This window comes from Punctularia strigosozonata, assembly GCF_000264995.1.
Source record: "Punctularia strigosozonata HHB-11173 SS5 unplaced genomic scaffold PUNSTscaffold_3, whole genome shotgun sequence".
NCBI lineage: Eukaryota > Fungi > Basidiomycota > Agaricomycetes > Corticiales > Punctulariaceae > Punctularia > Punctularia strigosozonata.
Window position 1 is genome coordinate 1780101 of NW_006767435.1, and position 14499 is coordinate 1794599.

Consider the following 14499-nt stretch of genomic DNA (forward strand, 5'->3'; position numbering starts at 1 on the left):
CCGGTTTCAGAGCGACACAAAACCGCGTGACGTCCTGTGCCCTGCAGGAAGCATATCTGACCTTGTCTATCCAGCCGATGTCGTAAAGCTCCGTTTTTATCCCAAACCTGTAGATATGCAGTCGTAGTACGCTGAAGCACCGGTGTGGGTGAAAATCAACCACGGGTTTACCCATAAGATGGGGCCTACCGACCACCAGGATGGATTACCTTCCCCCACATCCTGGGGAACACATCGCAGGGTGTGGGTGAAGTCAGATGGATGATTTTCGCCCAGTACATGTCTGATTTAAACCACACGCAGTTCACGGGCCCTCACCCACTTGTATCATCCATTTTGTTGGTTATGTATACAGCCTGCATCCTAACAATTGGGAATCGATCAATCGTGTTCGCGCCAGCGCCGCGCTCGCCGTCACTGTTTGCCAGCGCACTCATCCTTACACGCACAAGCAGTTTGACGCAAGGCCTTCGGCGATGGACCTCTCTTGATATTTTTCGGCGTTCAAGAAGCGCTCGGATCATGTCAAAGGAGCTCCGCGATCAGCGATGATACTACATAACGCACTTTGTGTTTCTTCTAGCCTGGCGTTTGTGGTGTTTTGTGCTCCTCAGTAGTAGTCTCTTGCATCGGCCGGAACGGGCTCCGAAGCTCGTCGTTCAAGGTGTCCTATAAGCCGGCGCGCCCTCGCGAGTTAGCACGAAAACACAACGTCCCAAGGCGAGCAACTCCGATGGGATTTTGTACCGCGAGCCAGCGATGGTGCATACAAACACGCTACCCCATCTTTGCAGCAGCCCACGCTCTCCCCGCCAACCCCATGATCCCACCCCGTCTACAAACCTCCTCTAGGACATCTTGGTCCATGCCTGTGCCCATGCCCACGCCCATGCCGCTCCCTATCTCGACTCTCACGCCGCGCGCCGCCCGCGCGTCCAACATGACCGAAATCTCGAGCATGCCCGATCCGAGGCCCGGAGCATGCATCGGCGACGGGTCCGGCGCGACCATCGTGATCCTCGTCGGAAACGGCGAAGTAGACGGCCCGAGGACCGACAGGTCTGTGGTTGGCGAGGAGATGACGACGTTGACCGGAATCTTGCGCGGGGTGATCGTCCCTGCGTATGTTGTCAGCGAAGGTCACTCTTTCGTACATGCAAACGCAAAGGGCGGACCGTTCAGCACGGCCTCGAGCTCTGCTTGCGTGGCCTCGTAGCTTTCGTCGATATCAGGGATCGGCGACTCGGGCGGTGCTCCGTAGCCTTCTGGAAACCAGGTGCATATCCGCAGTGTTTCGTTCAACCAGCACTGCTCTCGAACGATCTAGGAGGCACGAAGCTGAGCGCTGGGCGAGCGAACACAACAGTGATCACATACTTCGAGTACAGCCCAGGCTTGTTGCAGATTGCTCACAGGGACATGTTGGAGTACAAAGCCGGGCTCTTCAGGCGACGTCAGCCTGAGTTGTAACGGCGGGTGTTTCGACGACGGCGAAGTCTATGTATGCGCCAAAATGTCAGTGGATAGCATAGATGAATTTATGAGCGCACGCACATATACTGCGATGTATCTTTCAGGGGGCAGTTTCGTGCTGCCGGGATCTAACTATCGGAAAGTTCAGGGCTGCTTATGACGAGCGGAGAAGCTGGACTGCATGACCCACCAGCAGATCGAGCCAGCTGCCCCCGCCGACGTTCATCATCTCATGAGCGTCTATGTTCACATCGTGGCTTGAAGGGTTCACTACGCGTTCGATCTCCCGTAAACGAGATTGGCTCATCACTATGCCGCCTTGGTCCTTTCCGTCCGCAGTGAAGTCGAGGATCCACCTTACCCCAGCGCCGGGTATTTGCGCATTAGGCAGGGGGAAGGCGTGGTCGGGGCTGCTGCCGGAGGGACCAGCGACAAGCGCAAACGTTGGCCGACCGGGAGGCAAAGTAGAGATGACATCGTTCACGCGCGAGGACGGCGGCGACCCGGACGCGACACGCAAGGTAGCGAGTGTCACCCCTGCTGCGTGTGAGCGGACGTAGTCACGTAGGTGCGCAAAGGGGACATCTAGTTGTGGAAGGTCGCCACGGGAGGAAACAGGCCCAGCGGGGGACTTCCGCAGTAGAGTCAGGTAGGCGGCAGGAGAGAGATGGACCAGGAACGAGAGCGATGGAGCAAGGAGGTAAGGTAAAGGTAGCGGACGAGCACGGGCGAGGAATATGTCCAGAGGCGCTTGGGCAAGCGATAACGAACTAGAATTGCGCGTGATTCAGCGGGCGTCCGGACGACAAGGCGCGTATGGGTGCTTCACCTGCCAAGTTCACGAGCCTCCACGGTGGCAAACCTTTCCGCCGTCGATGCCAAATTGTCAATTGAGGTGAACCACCTTAATCCAGCATCGCCTTCCTGAACGGCGAGTGCGTCCAGGCGCATGAGGTACCCGAGGTGTTGCGAAAGGCGGGACCCGACTTGGGCAGCTGCTATCGGATTTTGGTCGTCCAATGGCTTCTCCACGAGGTCGATGAATTTCTGGAGAACGACTGCTAAGAACCCATCGAGGGACGTAGAGCCTCCTGTGTTCCCGGTCGGATTGGCGCTCTCGCCGCTGGGAACCGCATATGAGTTCTTCACGCTGACCACCCGTATCGTCGTGTCTTCTGCCTCGGCGCTTACAGCGAACTCAATGTCGATGACGATCACTTTGCCCGCAAGGGCGAGGGCGATCCGTCTACCCTGGTCCTCGTCCCGGAAAGCCTCCATTCCCGCAGATCTGCCCCATGCTTCGACACGAGACACTACCCAGCCAGGAATAGCATCACGGGTGGCAGGTATGTCCTCCCCGAAGCGGGTGCTCACCCCGGCTCGTTCCCGGAGCGCTCTGGCAGTGTCGCGCACGCTCAGTTCAGACTTTGCTGCCCCCGCAAAATGATGAGGTGCAGCGTTCATGACATCAGAGAAATCCAACATACTTGGCGGATGGCTTGCGCGATGTTTGTTTGTTGCCGGAGGAGCGAGACGAACTTGGGATCGCTGTATTGTACCTCGTGGTGCGACCCGATGGAATCAAACATGCGACCCGTAACGCTCAGTAACTCCTTGAGGACACTAAGAGACTTTTCTGACGACGAGTGCAGAGGGTGTGTAGCTTCGACAGGTAGCTCATCATAGAGTCGTGTAAGCTCGTTCGTGCTCATCGTGGCACGAAGGCGAGAGCGAGACACTACTTATCGGCGAAGTCCGAAACGAGTAGATAGCTAAACGATATGCGTACACTCATTGATCACAACGAGGTGTGCTATTACAAACTATTCCTTCTTGCATACTATTTCCCCGTGCACAATACTGAACCATCCATCCTCGTTCTGGATCCATTCTCTGAATGCCGCTGCAAATCGCTCCAACTCTTCCTGCGTGCAATACCCGTCCCCAACTGCGATGTCCGCATAAGTCGTGCCAACGGTCCTGTCCGCCCACATATTTCCGAACCAGTCCCTCTCCTCCGGCGTGCTAAAGCACCAGGCTCCCACTGAGCATTTGATGCTGCTTCGGTCGAAGCCTGCCTCCCTGGCCCAGACGTGAACCTGATTTCCAGGGTCCGGATTCCCGCCCCTCGCCTTCGCGATACGATCGTACAGATTCTTCCACTCGCCGAAGGCGGGCACAAGCGGGTACCAGAAGAACCGGGCCGACTCACGAACGGCGACCAGCCCTCCAGGTCTCGTCACTCTCTTCATCTCGCGCAGTGCCTGCACGGGATCGCGGATGTGCTGGAGGACCTGATGAGCATGAACGATGTCGAACGAATCGTCTGGGTATTGCAGTGCGTGCACGTCCCCTGTCGTGAACTCGACGTTCTTCACCCCCTCCTGCACGGCGAGCGCACGCGCGCCATCTAAAGGATCGGGAAAATATTCGAGACCGATGACATGTCCCTGCGGAACATGACGGGCAAAGTCGACTGTTATGGTCCCGGGTCCGCATCCGACGTCGAGGATGCGAAGATTGGGTTTGAGATAGGGTACGAGGTAGGCTGCCGAGTTGGCAACGGTGCGCCAGCTGTGGGTTCGGATAGGTGCTGCACTGTGATCCGAGACGTAGATGCGGCTCGAGTCGGTGGGCATGTCTTGGTGTTTTGTGATAGACGACCGTGCTCACGCGGGCAGAACCTGTATATGTAGGAGCGGGCGGGTAATCCGCCACGAGAAAGTGCGGCCTATAGATAACTCGAACTCCCGGAATTGGGATCAACGTAATACGTACAACTCAAATAAGACGACACCTCTTGAGAAGTCCGTCGGATACGGAGTTCGAGTATCTGCCTAATGAATGCCACGACGGATCGATTGCATGTCAAAGGATAGATGCAGCACAGCTCCATGTAAATAGTGCACCGAAAATGGCCGAAGATGTGGGTTCAATACGCCCGCAATCATTGCGGTCTAGCAGTGATGGTCTCCACTGGATGAGGCTCCGTTTCAGGTTTGTCAGGATAAAGCTGGCGCTATTGTCAGGGTCGCAGCAGAGATGTTGAAGGTTTGCTACATACCTTTCCGGGGTTGAATAGTCCAAGCGGATCAATCGTCCGTTTGATCTTCTTCATAAGCTCGATAGTGCCCGCTCCCAGCTCATCGTACAGATACTCCTTCTTTCCGATACCTACACCGTGTTCACCTGTACCTGTGAACGCACGAGGATCAGAATACCTCATCTAGCCTAGCCCGAGACGTGGAAGAGCGTACATGTTCCATCGAGCGCTATTGCACGCTCGACCATCCTATGCACGAGGCCGCGGACAATTTCCAGCTCTTGTTCATTTTTGAACAAGAGCAAGGTATGGAAGTTACCTTTGAGTGACACTTAATCAACTGCGCGAAACCATCCAGTAGACATGACATACCATCTCCTACATGCCCAACGATAGTGCATACAATCCCCGAATCTTGCACGTCCTTCTTGGTTGCATATACCAAGTCCGGTAAACGCGAGACCGGAACACTGATCAAGTATCCAAATACGTTAGGGCAGCTCTAGTTCGGCAAAAGCACTTCATGCCCACCAGACGTCCGTGCTCCATCCCCTGCCTCCCGGTACAAGGGCTAAACTCGAGTACAGAGCGTTCTTCCGGTCCTGCCATAGGTCAGCTGCTTCTTGGTCATCGGCAGCGAGCTGGAAGCCCGTTCCACCGTGCTTTTCAACGATCTCTTTGGCGATACGGGCCGACTCCTCAAGCGAAGTCCGTGTCGCGCCTTGAAACTTGAAGAAAAGCGAGTCCTTCTCTGGCCATTTGCGGGTGGATGAGCCATAGATGTTGGTGGCGCGCATGACTGAGAGCAAAGTCAGAATGTGATTTATGAAAATCGGACATGAGGAGCGCACAGTCATCATCGCACAACTCAACACATTCTGTAGAAATAACCTCAGAGTATGGTCGAATCGTTCAAGAACTAGAGAACTCACGAATACCAACGCCACTGTTTAGAATATCTCCCACAGCCTCCGTTGCCTTTCGAACATCGGGGAATTGTGCAACGGCCACTGTTGTGGGCAGTAGCGGTGCAAGACGGATAGTCACTGCCAGAGACGCGCAAGGTGAGCACAGGACTTCGTCACCTACGATAAATAACAGTGGCTTACACTCCGTAACTATGCCAAGCGTCCCCTCCGCCCCGATGAAGAGTTTGGTCACATCGAAGCCGGCTGACGACTTGCGTGCTCGCCGTCGTGTCTTGATAACTTCACCGGACGGCAGTACAATGGTCTACAAGGAATACGTCAAGGGGGCTGTAGCTAGGATCAGAGTGCAAGGTATACCAACAGCATTCAGGAACCATTCAGCTTTCGCCGTGCCATATCGGACCGCGTTGGCTGGGTACAAAAATCAGCGCCGTCAAACGAGTAGGACCTGACAGCGACTAACTTCCCGAGCAGCCTGTGCTGAACATACCACCGATTGTCGCTCCGGGTGCTGGGTCGAGCTTAGAAAACCCATGTAAGTTCTGTCATTCGCTTACCCCCTTCATCGGGCACGTACAGGGAAGAATAGAGGTATTCCTGCAAGCAACAGGGCGTCAGCTATGTAGGACGAAACGAATGGAGGAGCAGCCTGCCTTTCTCCTTGAGCATTTGATTGATATCAACCCATCTCGCACCAGGCTGGCAAACTAAATCTGAGTCCGCCTCTGTAAATGAAGATATGAGCTCAGGTGATTAAGGCAACACCTAGTGGTGACTCCACCGTGAATCTCGAGGACTGCATCCATGCCGGATACATCAACACAAATGCCTCCTTTTGCGTACTGTAGGCATCAAGTTGGCGTCACTGTTGGGGTGAATCGTGAAGCCTATCACGCACCCCGCGGAAATGGCCTTCAAGACTGGTCGCGCCTGAATACGGGATCACGGGCATGCGATACTTGTTTGCTATTTTGACCACTCTGACGACGTCCTCGGTGGAAGAGGGAAATATGACGACGCTGTGAGGCGTACCTGGGCTTCGCGTTTAGTGTCTCGTCTCTTACCGAGAGGGTATTTAAAGTGCTGACTGGGGTGGTAGTCATTCTCGGAGTAGCCGTGTTCGCGTAGAACGTCGGGATCGGTCGATACAGCGTCTTGAGACAGTGATGACTTCAACTCCTCGATGGCTTTCTTGAAATCTTCCGGCGAGCCATACTGGGGCGCCGGCGCGTCGAGTTGAGGGACTGGTGTGGTCTTCTTGGCCTCGGGAGCGCCAGACCGCGACGCGAGCCAGTAGCCGGTCAAGCCACTTGCAGCCGATGCTAACGCAATGTAGCCATACAACGCATTGGAGGATGTCGACGAAGAAGAAGCGGGGTCGAGTCCTGAGGTGTAACCTCGAGTTCGCATGCGAGTCGTCCTACTTCGCAGACATGGTAGTCGAGACAGGGACCTCGAGCTTGGTCCGAATCGAGCCCTTAGCATGGACATGATGCAGAGTACGAGTTCAACCACAGAGCGTTACATACACAAGATCGCGGGTCCAGACATGAGGAAGCATGAACGCGATCCGGACTCCCGATGGCATTATTTCGCCCGAAGCTCGCGCCACATTCACGACAGCCTTGCCCAATAGGCATAGCAACATTGGGGCATACGACAGAGCGCAGGTTACAGCGCGTACGTGATTTCATGGAGGTGCATCGAGCACCCGAACATCGTCCTTACTTAACCCAGAGGACGGATTCGACATGCAAAGACCCGGGAAGGACCGTTCCCCAGAGCTACTGATATGAGTAGCTGAACCGGACCGTCGCTCCGTGTCTGAATCGACTTACTGCCACGAACGCACGCGGTGAAGTGTGCAGTATGGACCGTTGGGAAATCGTATGGTATATGATTGAAGGAGAATAAGTTCTATAACGCATGAACAAGTCTAGCCGGTCCACTCTTGGTGCATAAGTATGTAAGTGTATCGACTCTTCCAGCCTGGGGGATCCCATAGTCGGAGGCTTCGCTGCTCATTTCTTCCTAAACTGATCTCGGCCTCTGGCGTCGGTCTTGGTCCAGACACTAATACTTCTAGCAGAGCACCTGGAAGCGACGTTACTATTCGTGGCCGTAGATCTTGGGGGTCATCGACGTACCTAATCTCAACCCAACCGTCCTCGCTGACCTCAACTTCACCCTGATGCCAACCAAGAAGATCCGTCCATTTTTCGCCAGTATGTTCCTAAGCTCAACAGTCAGTCCCTGGGAACAGGATGCGTAAAAGACTGCGCCGCTCACTTTGCCGATCTCGACGCGCTTGACTCTGCGTAGGCCCATCGCCATATTAGCAACACGGAAGCCAAGACCGGACACATTAGTCAGTAGCGTACCCTTCATCACCGTTGCAAAGCACCACGGCGCAGCCGTCATGGTCCTCGTCACCAGTTCTGACCCAGCTAACAGGACGTCAGCACGGGGATCAACTGAACTACGGGTTGCAGACGCACGCGACACAGTTAGGATGGTCCCAGTAGTCGCGCGTTTCTCCGTACGCAAACAGCTTGCGAGCCCTAACCAGGTCCGCCAGCTGATTAACCGACGGCTGAGGGTTCTCGCCTGCGCAACCGTATAGATCGCCATAGAAGACACAACTTATGTGCGTGACAATCAATGGCTTGTCACAAATATGCGCAGAGCTGAGGACTCACGGATATCCATCCCCACGAAGAAGTATCATGGAGTAAGCAAGAGGCTTGAACCAGGCAGGGACCCACGATTCCAAGGCCTGACCGACTTGCTACTCATCAAGTCAGATTGCCGTGTGCTATGATATCCCTGGTCACTGGCATACCGTACTACAAAACGCGTGCATTAGCGAGGTATGCATGAGAAAAAGGCGAGACTCACTCATGGTTGTCCACGAGGGTCCTTCAAGCGGCATGTAAGTCAGATATCTCCTCAATAGCGCTGAACGTGCTCACACGGCATCGATCGGCCTACGCTGCACCACGGTGTCATCCCAAATCTTGCGCAGGTCAAAGTTGCCGCCTGCTTCGCCTGCCTCCTTGAAGTTGTAATGCAAAGGGGCATCGAATACGCTAAACTGTGTTCCGAGATCGTTGAGGTATGTCTCAATCGACTCCAGAGAGTCTTTCCAGAACTCTCCGACACCGAAGAGTTTGGGTTTTCCTGTTGCCTCGCGGACGTGTTTGACAAATTTGGCGATGAAATCACGGTCAATGTGCTAGAATGATAGTCAACACAGAGTACGATGTCCTAAGAAAAAAGACGAAACCTTGATAGCATCGAACCTGAAGCCAGCCGCGCCGACATCATCGATCATCCACTGTCCTATTCTGAGCTCAGCGTCATGAATTAGCAGTGCCATGTTCTTCTTCTTACCCCACTTCAGAAGATCATCTACCACTTCAGGATGATGGTGGTCAATGTCGGCGCCCACTAAGGATGTGTGTTAACGTCACAGTAACGCAGAATGTGATCCACTGACTGAGGTAATCATAGTTCTTATTTTCCGTATCCACCTTGTGCGACCTGAAAGAGCGTAAACATTGACATACATCAATAATTTCACAGACGATCCCTACCAATCCTTGCCATCTCCGTGTATTTTGAAAATAGCTTTCTTGCCGGTGGCATCATCGTAGTCCACTCCCTGTGGTCATTCATTGAGTATAATAGCGTTGCTGCACGATTTATCATACCGTAAAATGATTGAAGTTCCATTTGAGGGGGCTATACTGTAGAGAAGCATCAGAATAGTAGATAACGTGCAGCTACAGCCATGCCTACCTTATCCCCACGCCCGGGAAACTGGAAACCGGTCCAACCCTATAACAGACGAGTCAAACCAATGAATCAGCAACACAGAATAACCCATTTAATACCTTGATGTTTTCCATCGGTGCTACCTCCTGTAAACAAACGTCAGAAAGCGTCACGCAAAGCGAGGACACGGAGCGAACCTTCTCGCGATCATTCCAGTCTACAGCCGTAGCCATGAACTCTTCCGCCCTACGTTAGTCGCGTAAGTGTCGATAGTATTATCAACTGGAACTCAAGAAGCCTACGTGTCCGCTCCAAATTTGTGGTTCAGGACGGCATCGATGTACCTATTCAAGGAAGACTATCAGTCATAACACTATCTTTACCAAGGACACCAGGGTTCTCTAGACATACGTGACGATTCCGTGCTCGCGTGCTTTGCGGATGAGCGACTGAAGCTCGTCTCTCGTTCCATACTTCGTTCGGGTTCCTTCTTCGGACTTTTGCTTGAACTCTCCAAGGTCCCACACGTCGTATATATCGTATCCAACGGATTCCTGTAGAGTGTGGTAGGTCAATAACGGTCGAACATTCATCAACACGTTGACTGTTACAGACCTGTCCGGAGGCTTTCGTAGGTGCTGCATATATACGCCGTGAGAGCGTGTAACATGGGTTGGTCCTTAATGTAACTCACGAGGTATCCATTGCGCGGATATCCCCATGTCTGAGAGTTCTTGCGCCTTCGACTCTAGCAGCTTCCAATGCTTTCCGCCGCCATCACAGTACCATTCGAAGGCTTGTATCTATGGAGTCGGAATCGTCGGAACGGGGTGGTACGATGGTATTGTTAATTATACGTGCCATGGTGTAGTTCTGCGGCTTGCTGCTATACTCCTCGTTCGCGACGTGTGCCATGGCTTCCTCGGGACGCAAAATGCAGGAGAGTGGTGAGGAGACTGAGATAAGGAGGCCTCATATTCAGATTTGCAATGCATCTTTTTTGTACTTGACCGTGTTGGTCGGTGTGCCAACCAAGTTGACAGTGCTGCCCGCCAGTGACATCATGCTGTGGACGTCGAAGAGGCGGACGCCCGAAGAGTCCTTAGCCTACGATAACAGGGCTGAGGGGATAACGCGAGAACAACTTTCCGTTGTCGCACCGGCCGCAGCACGAAGAGCTGAACGCCAAGCACAACATGACTTGTGATGACGTTGCGATCATGAGGCAGAACAAGCAAAAAAAGCAAAAAGACTAGTCTAGCAGCGCCTCGTTTCGATCGAGGGACTTCAGGGTTATGAGCCCTGCACGCTACCACTGCGTCACGCTGCTGTGGTTGCTGCTCGCTGTTGTTAGTATACGACTCCTGAACGTAGTCTTTCCCGTCACTTCATCCCGCATTCATCGCGGCTTGCCTCCGAATCTGCTCTTGGAAGAGCGTTCGATGGCCGGTTCGTCCAACGTGTCGTCACGCGTCGATCCGCCTGAACTCACGTCCCAGATTACTCTATCTTCACCAGCCCGGATTTCGATGCATCCGACTATGCGAATGCCGTCCTGGCTGGCGAACCGTATACCTTGCCTTCTGCAGACAGGTCTGAGCCCAAGACTCCCCGGAGGACCACATTCCAACCTCCCAAGGAAGATCTGTCTGTGGTGATCTCGAAGCTTGACCACGGAATTGACGATGTTTCCAAGCAACTCAAGTCTGTGGTATGCGTGAGGCTCATCGGTGGGCAACGCGACAGGCTGAGCATATCCTCAGGTCACTGCACACCACGAGGAACTCCTCACACAAGCCGCAGGGATGAGCCAGCTTCAAGGGTCGATGAAGACGGTTCGTGGTGGTCTCGACGATCTGGATTTGTCTCTAGACAAGTGCGCCTCGCCATTGCTAACCTGACTATTCCCCAATTAACCATTGGCTGCTAGGCTTCGCACCAAGATCACCAACCCGTATCAGACGCTGCAAAGAAGCGTAGCTCGGTTGAGCAAGCTGCAGGAGGCGTCGGAGATCCTAAGGCGGACGTCCCGATTCGTCATCCTTGCTCGACGGCTCCAGGCCCAGATGGCTGAAATGAACAACTCCGGTACTGGAACGAACGGTGATACGGACACACAGGCAGACGGTCGTCCATCGCTCGATAGACGAGGATCTCTGGCCTCTCTATCTGCCACGGAACTGGAAGACGAAAGTGAGAAGGAACGAACGATTGCAAAAGCTGCGCTCAGTGTCGCAGAGCTCAGTGGGTGCATACGGTATTACGCGGTGAGAACGAGCTGAGATATGACGCAGTGGCCTTAATCGACGCGAAGCCTGAACCGCACGCAACGGACAGTGCAGCTCCAGCGGAGGAGATACCGCTCCGTTCGGTGAATGCAATCGCAGCGTATATCCCTTTCATCGAACAAGCAAAGGTTAAGATAACCACGGAGATGGAGACGATGGTCTTGACCGGTCTTGCGACTACAGTACGCCATGATCCTTTAGTCCATTCCGATCATATTAACGCTACTGTCATCTACAGAATCAAGCTCTCTTGGCTTCCTCCTTGCAGACGGCCTTCAATCTACGGGTGCTACCGGATTTGGTCAATAATCTCGTGGTGGACTTATCAGAGGCCGTCGAGGAACGCATCAAAACTGCTTTTGACCTAAGCCGAATTGCGAAAGAAGTGTTGGCGAAAGGCATGTTATCTATATAACACGTAGGAGTACTAATGTCTTGACCTTAACCGATGTAACAGAGCCTGCGCCTGCGCACCAAGGCGTCCTCTACAAGTCACGGCTCAGGACAGAACCGACGAACCTTACCGCACCACAGTGGACAGCCGCGCTTTGGCAAAGGTTGGAGTTGATGATCGAAGAAATGGCTGGGTGTTGTATCAAGGTGAGGATGTGGTTCCACTGCAGCCTTCGTGCACGGCGTAGACTTCAATGTCGTCGTCAGGTATATACTCTGGAGAAAGTCCTCAAGCTAAGGAAAGATCCTGTATCCGGCGTCGTATTCCTCGATGAAGCCATGAAAGTTTTAGAGAATAAGCCTAGCTCGATCTTCTGGACTGCGCTTTCGCATGCGCTCGAGAAACAGGCTCGAGAAGCAACGAAAGGTATGTACTCGCCTTACCTGTTGTCGATTAAATTCTGAGTGGAACCTTCAGCGTCCATGTTCTTGCAACAGACACTGACTTCCGGTTATCCTAGACTTCTGCGGCTCTTCCACGACTTCTTTGCCAAGATCGCCGTGCATACAGACACAGTTTATACACATAACCAGCAGAGTCCTGAGACCGTCCTGGTTATGCGCGCCTTGTCAAGTTTTGAGGCGTTGTACACATCAAGATCAACGAACCGGTTGAACGAGGCCGTAGGTCAGGCGTTCTCCGGAGGGGCGCGTAACCCACCCAGCATGAACGAGGGCATCAACGTCGCGAGAGCTATCGCCAATGAGTTAGATTCTGCGAAATTCGACCCACTCCTCGTGAAGACCATCGCCCGGAATGTCTCATCGAGTCTGGACATCATGCTGAACAGAGCGGACTCTCTGGTGGGTCATTCGACCCGTACATCGTGACCGCATTGACGGATTATGCAGGTCGTGAGGGACCGTTCGGCGACAACGCTCATCGGTCCATCTGCTACCCCTCAACAAACGGTCAACGCTCAGGTGGCGACTTGCTTGTACCATTGTTCTGCTCGTCTGGAACAACTTCAGAGTGAGTATTCCGATACGGTGTTTAAGATCCTCGTTCCCGGTATTCAAGTATGTGCTCTTCTTTGCGTACCGAGCGAGATGCTGAATGTGACTTCAGAAAGTACAGTCGGCGTATGAACGCATAGTGGACCCGTTGCTGTCTGCGATCCGTCGGGAGCTAGCCGCTATCATCGCCAGACTACATCGTATCGACTTTGGGCAGTCAGATCCCCTGGCGGGGATGGGCGGCACAAGCCCATACATGAAAGACCTCGTCGATAAACTATCCTTTATCAAGGTGGAGATCCTATCCAAATTCAACGTGGGGAACGCGAGCCGCACATGGTGGGTTATTCTTGCCCGTTTCCTCACCACACCCTCATACGCACTCCCTTCATCTCCGTCCACATGAAGCCAACGGCACTGACCCTTCATTGTCGCATCATTGTCCCTCTGTATATCCCAGGATCATCACGATAATCAAGGACGTAATACGGACCTTCGTGCTCCATGTCTCCATCGCGAAGCCGTTGAGCGAAGGTGGCAAGCTGCAGCTTACGAGTGATATGACGGAGCTGGAGTTCGGGCTGAGTGCGTTCATGGGCGATCAGGGTGCGGGCAAGCGAGGCGGCAATCTGGGGGACATCGGAGACGATTACCGTATGCTGAGGGCAATGAGGTGCGCATATATCCTTTCTGAGCTTCCGCGTGGAACCTGACGCACCGACTCTAGACCCTTACTCTTTCTCGATAACGCTTCGTTGGCTTCTCCGGAGCAGACGAAGGGATTGCCGCCACTCGTCGTCTTACATCACATACTAGTACGGTCGCCCATTCCGCTGCCGCATACGTTGCATGGCTGGGCGGAGGCCGAGTACGTCCGTTGGGTGGACGAGCACTCGGACGAGGAATCGTTGACGCTTATCGAGGGCGGTATAACACACTGGGAAAAGACGGATGGCGAAGATGTTGGCTCTGAAGATGCCATGGAGTACGTTAGGTTGGCGCGAACTGTGTTGTCCAACGCGAAGGCGAAACCTTGATAGCGACGGCTCCGAATATATACCCTTTTATTTGGGCACCTCATGGCATCCGTCTTCATCATGTTGGGTTTACTCTCCTGCCGAATGGCAATATCCTGAGCACGTTAACGCCCACCCCCAAACGTTGACTGCCACTGCCGACGGCGGTTCAGAACAAGCACCCCCACATGCCCCGTATATGCAGGTGAATGTCATCGTCGTTGCACACCAGATCCTATCTATGTCAACTACGGAGCGCAGGGAAACTCGTGATATCATCATGTGCTGCACACGGCGCATTTGACAGCAAGCGTGCTAGGAGTGCATATGCTGAAAATACTCGAGGCCATGCTATCGAGCAGCTCTTATCACGGGGTAAAAGCTATAAACGTAATTTGTATACTACCGGTGTCGTACGCGGACGGCTACCACACCCACGTTTCCGTCGCAATCCGGATGCATATTTCACAGCTCCGAATCCGAACAGGAACTGTAGCGGCTATCATATTGGCGTGTTGGTCAGCACATACAGCACAACGATAGTGGCGGCTTCGGTGCTGGTG

General features: G+C 53.6%; 4 protein-coding genes and 1 non-coding gene across 5 annotated transcripts; 1 reads left to right on the plus strand and 4 right to left on the minus strand.

Moving 5' to 3' along the window:
• Positions 1–721: 721 nt before the first annotated feature.
• PUNSTDRAFT_98957 (uncharacterized protein) lies at positions 722–3185 on the minus strand (the record flags this gene model as incomplete). Its single annotated transcript, XM_007381199.1, has 7 exons — positions 722–1118; positions 1176–1323; positions 1378–1497; positions 1555–1605; positions 1664–2243; positions 2303–2898; positions 2961–3185. 7 exons carry the CDS (start codon positions 3183–3185, stop codon positions 778–780), a joined length of 2061 nt encoding a protein of 686 aa, XP_007381261.1. The 3' UTR covers positions 722–777.
• A 111-nt stretch (positions 3186–3296) lies between these two features.
• On the minus strand, positions 3297–4112 carry PUNSTDRAFT_98960 (ubiE/COQ5 methyltransferase; the record flags this gene model as incomplete). Its single annotated transcript, XM_007381200.1, has 1 exon — positions 3297–4112. The coding sequence occupies one exon, from the start codon at positions 4110–4112 to the stop codon at positions 3297–3299; it is 816 nt and encodes a 271-aa protein (XP_007381262.1).
• A 250-nt stretch (positions 4113–4362) lies between these two features.
• PUNSTDRAFT_119000 (uncharacterized protein) lies at positions 4363–6921 on the minus strand. Its single transcript, XM_007381201.1, has 15 exons — positions 6534–6921; positions 6344–6477; positions 6227–6287; positions 6099–6170; positions 6023–6042; positions 5909–5966; positions 5807–5856; positions 5626–5749; positions 5449–5562; positions 5368–5394; positions 5048–5315; positions 4889–4986; positions 4731–4835; positions 4538–4668; positions 4363–4486 (listed from the first exon to the last, which is right to left on the minus strand). Exons 1-15 carry the CDS (start codon positions 6853–6855, stop codon positions 4421–4423), a joined length of 1650 nt encoding a protein of 549 aa, XP_007381263.1. The 5' UTR covers positions 6856–6921; the 3' UTR covers positions 4363–4420.
• Positions 6922–9942: 3021 nt separating this feature from the next.
• PUNSTDRAFT_119002 (uncharacterized protein) lies at positions 9943–13993 on the plus strand (the record flags this gene model as incomplete). The annotated part of the gene is made up of 13 exons (XM_007381202.1): positions 9943–9952; positions 10722–10933; positions 10986–11098; positions 11153–11466; positions 11517–11692; positions 11749–11908; positions 11968–12110; positions 12171–12330; positions 12382–12767; positions 12816–12983; positions 13033–13259; positions 13381–13593; positions 13648–13993. The coding sequence occupies 13 exons, from the start codon at positions 9943–9945 to the stop codon at positions 13955–13957; spliced, it is 2592 nt and encodes an 863-aa protein (XP_007381264.1). The 3' UTR covers positions 13958–13993.
• On the minus strand, positions 10481–10552 carry PUNSTDRAFT_t32. Its single transcript has one exon. It is a non-coding gene; the product is annotated as a tRNA-Met (tRNA).
• Positions 13994–14499: the final 506 nt, after the last annotated feature.

Bases quoted from the DNA above. Each gene is read 5' to 3' on its own strand.
- PUNSTDRAFT_119000 (XM_007381201.1), bottom strand. From the start codon at position 6,855: ATGCGAACTCGAGGTTACACCTCAGGACTCGACCCCGCTTCTTCTTCG. The intron at 6,043-6,098 runs GCAGGCTGCTCC...TGTTGCTTGCAG, and splicing joins TCAAATGCTCAAGGAGAAAG to GAATACCTCTATTCTTCCCT. The intron at 5,563-5,625 runs GTAAGCCACTGT...CGTCTCTGGCAG, and splicing joins GCTTGGCATAGTTACGGAGT to TGACTATCCGTCTTGCACCG.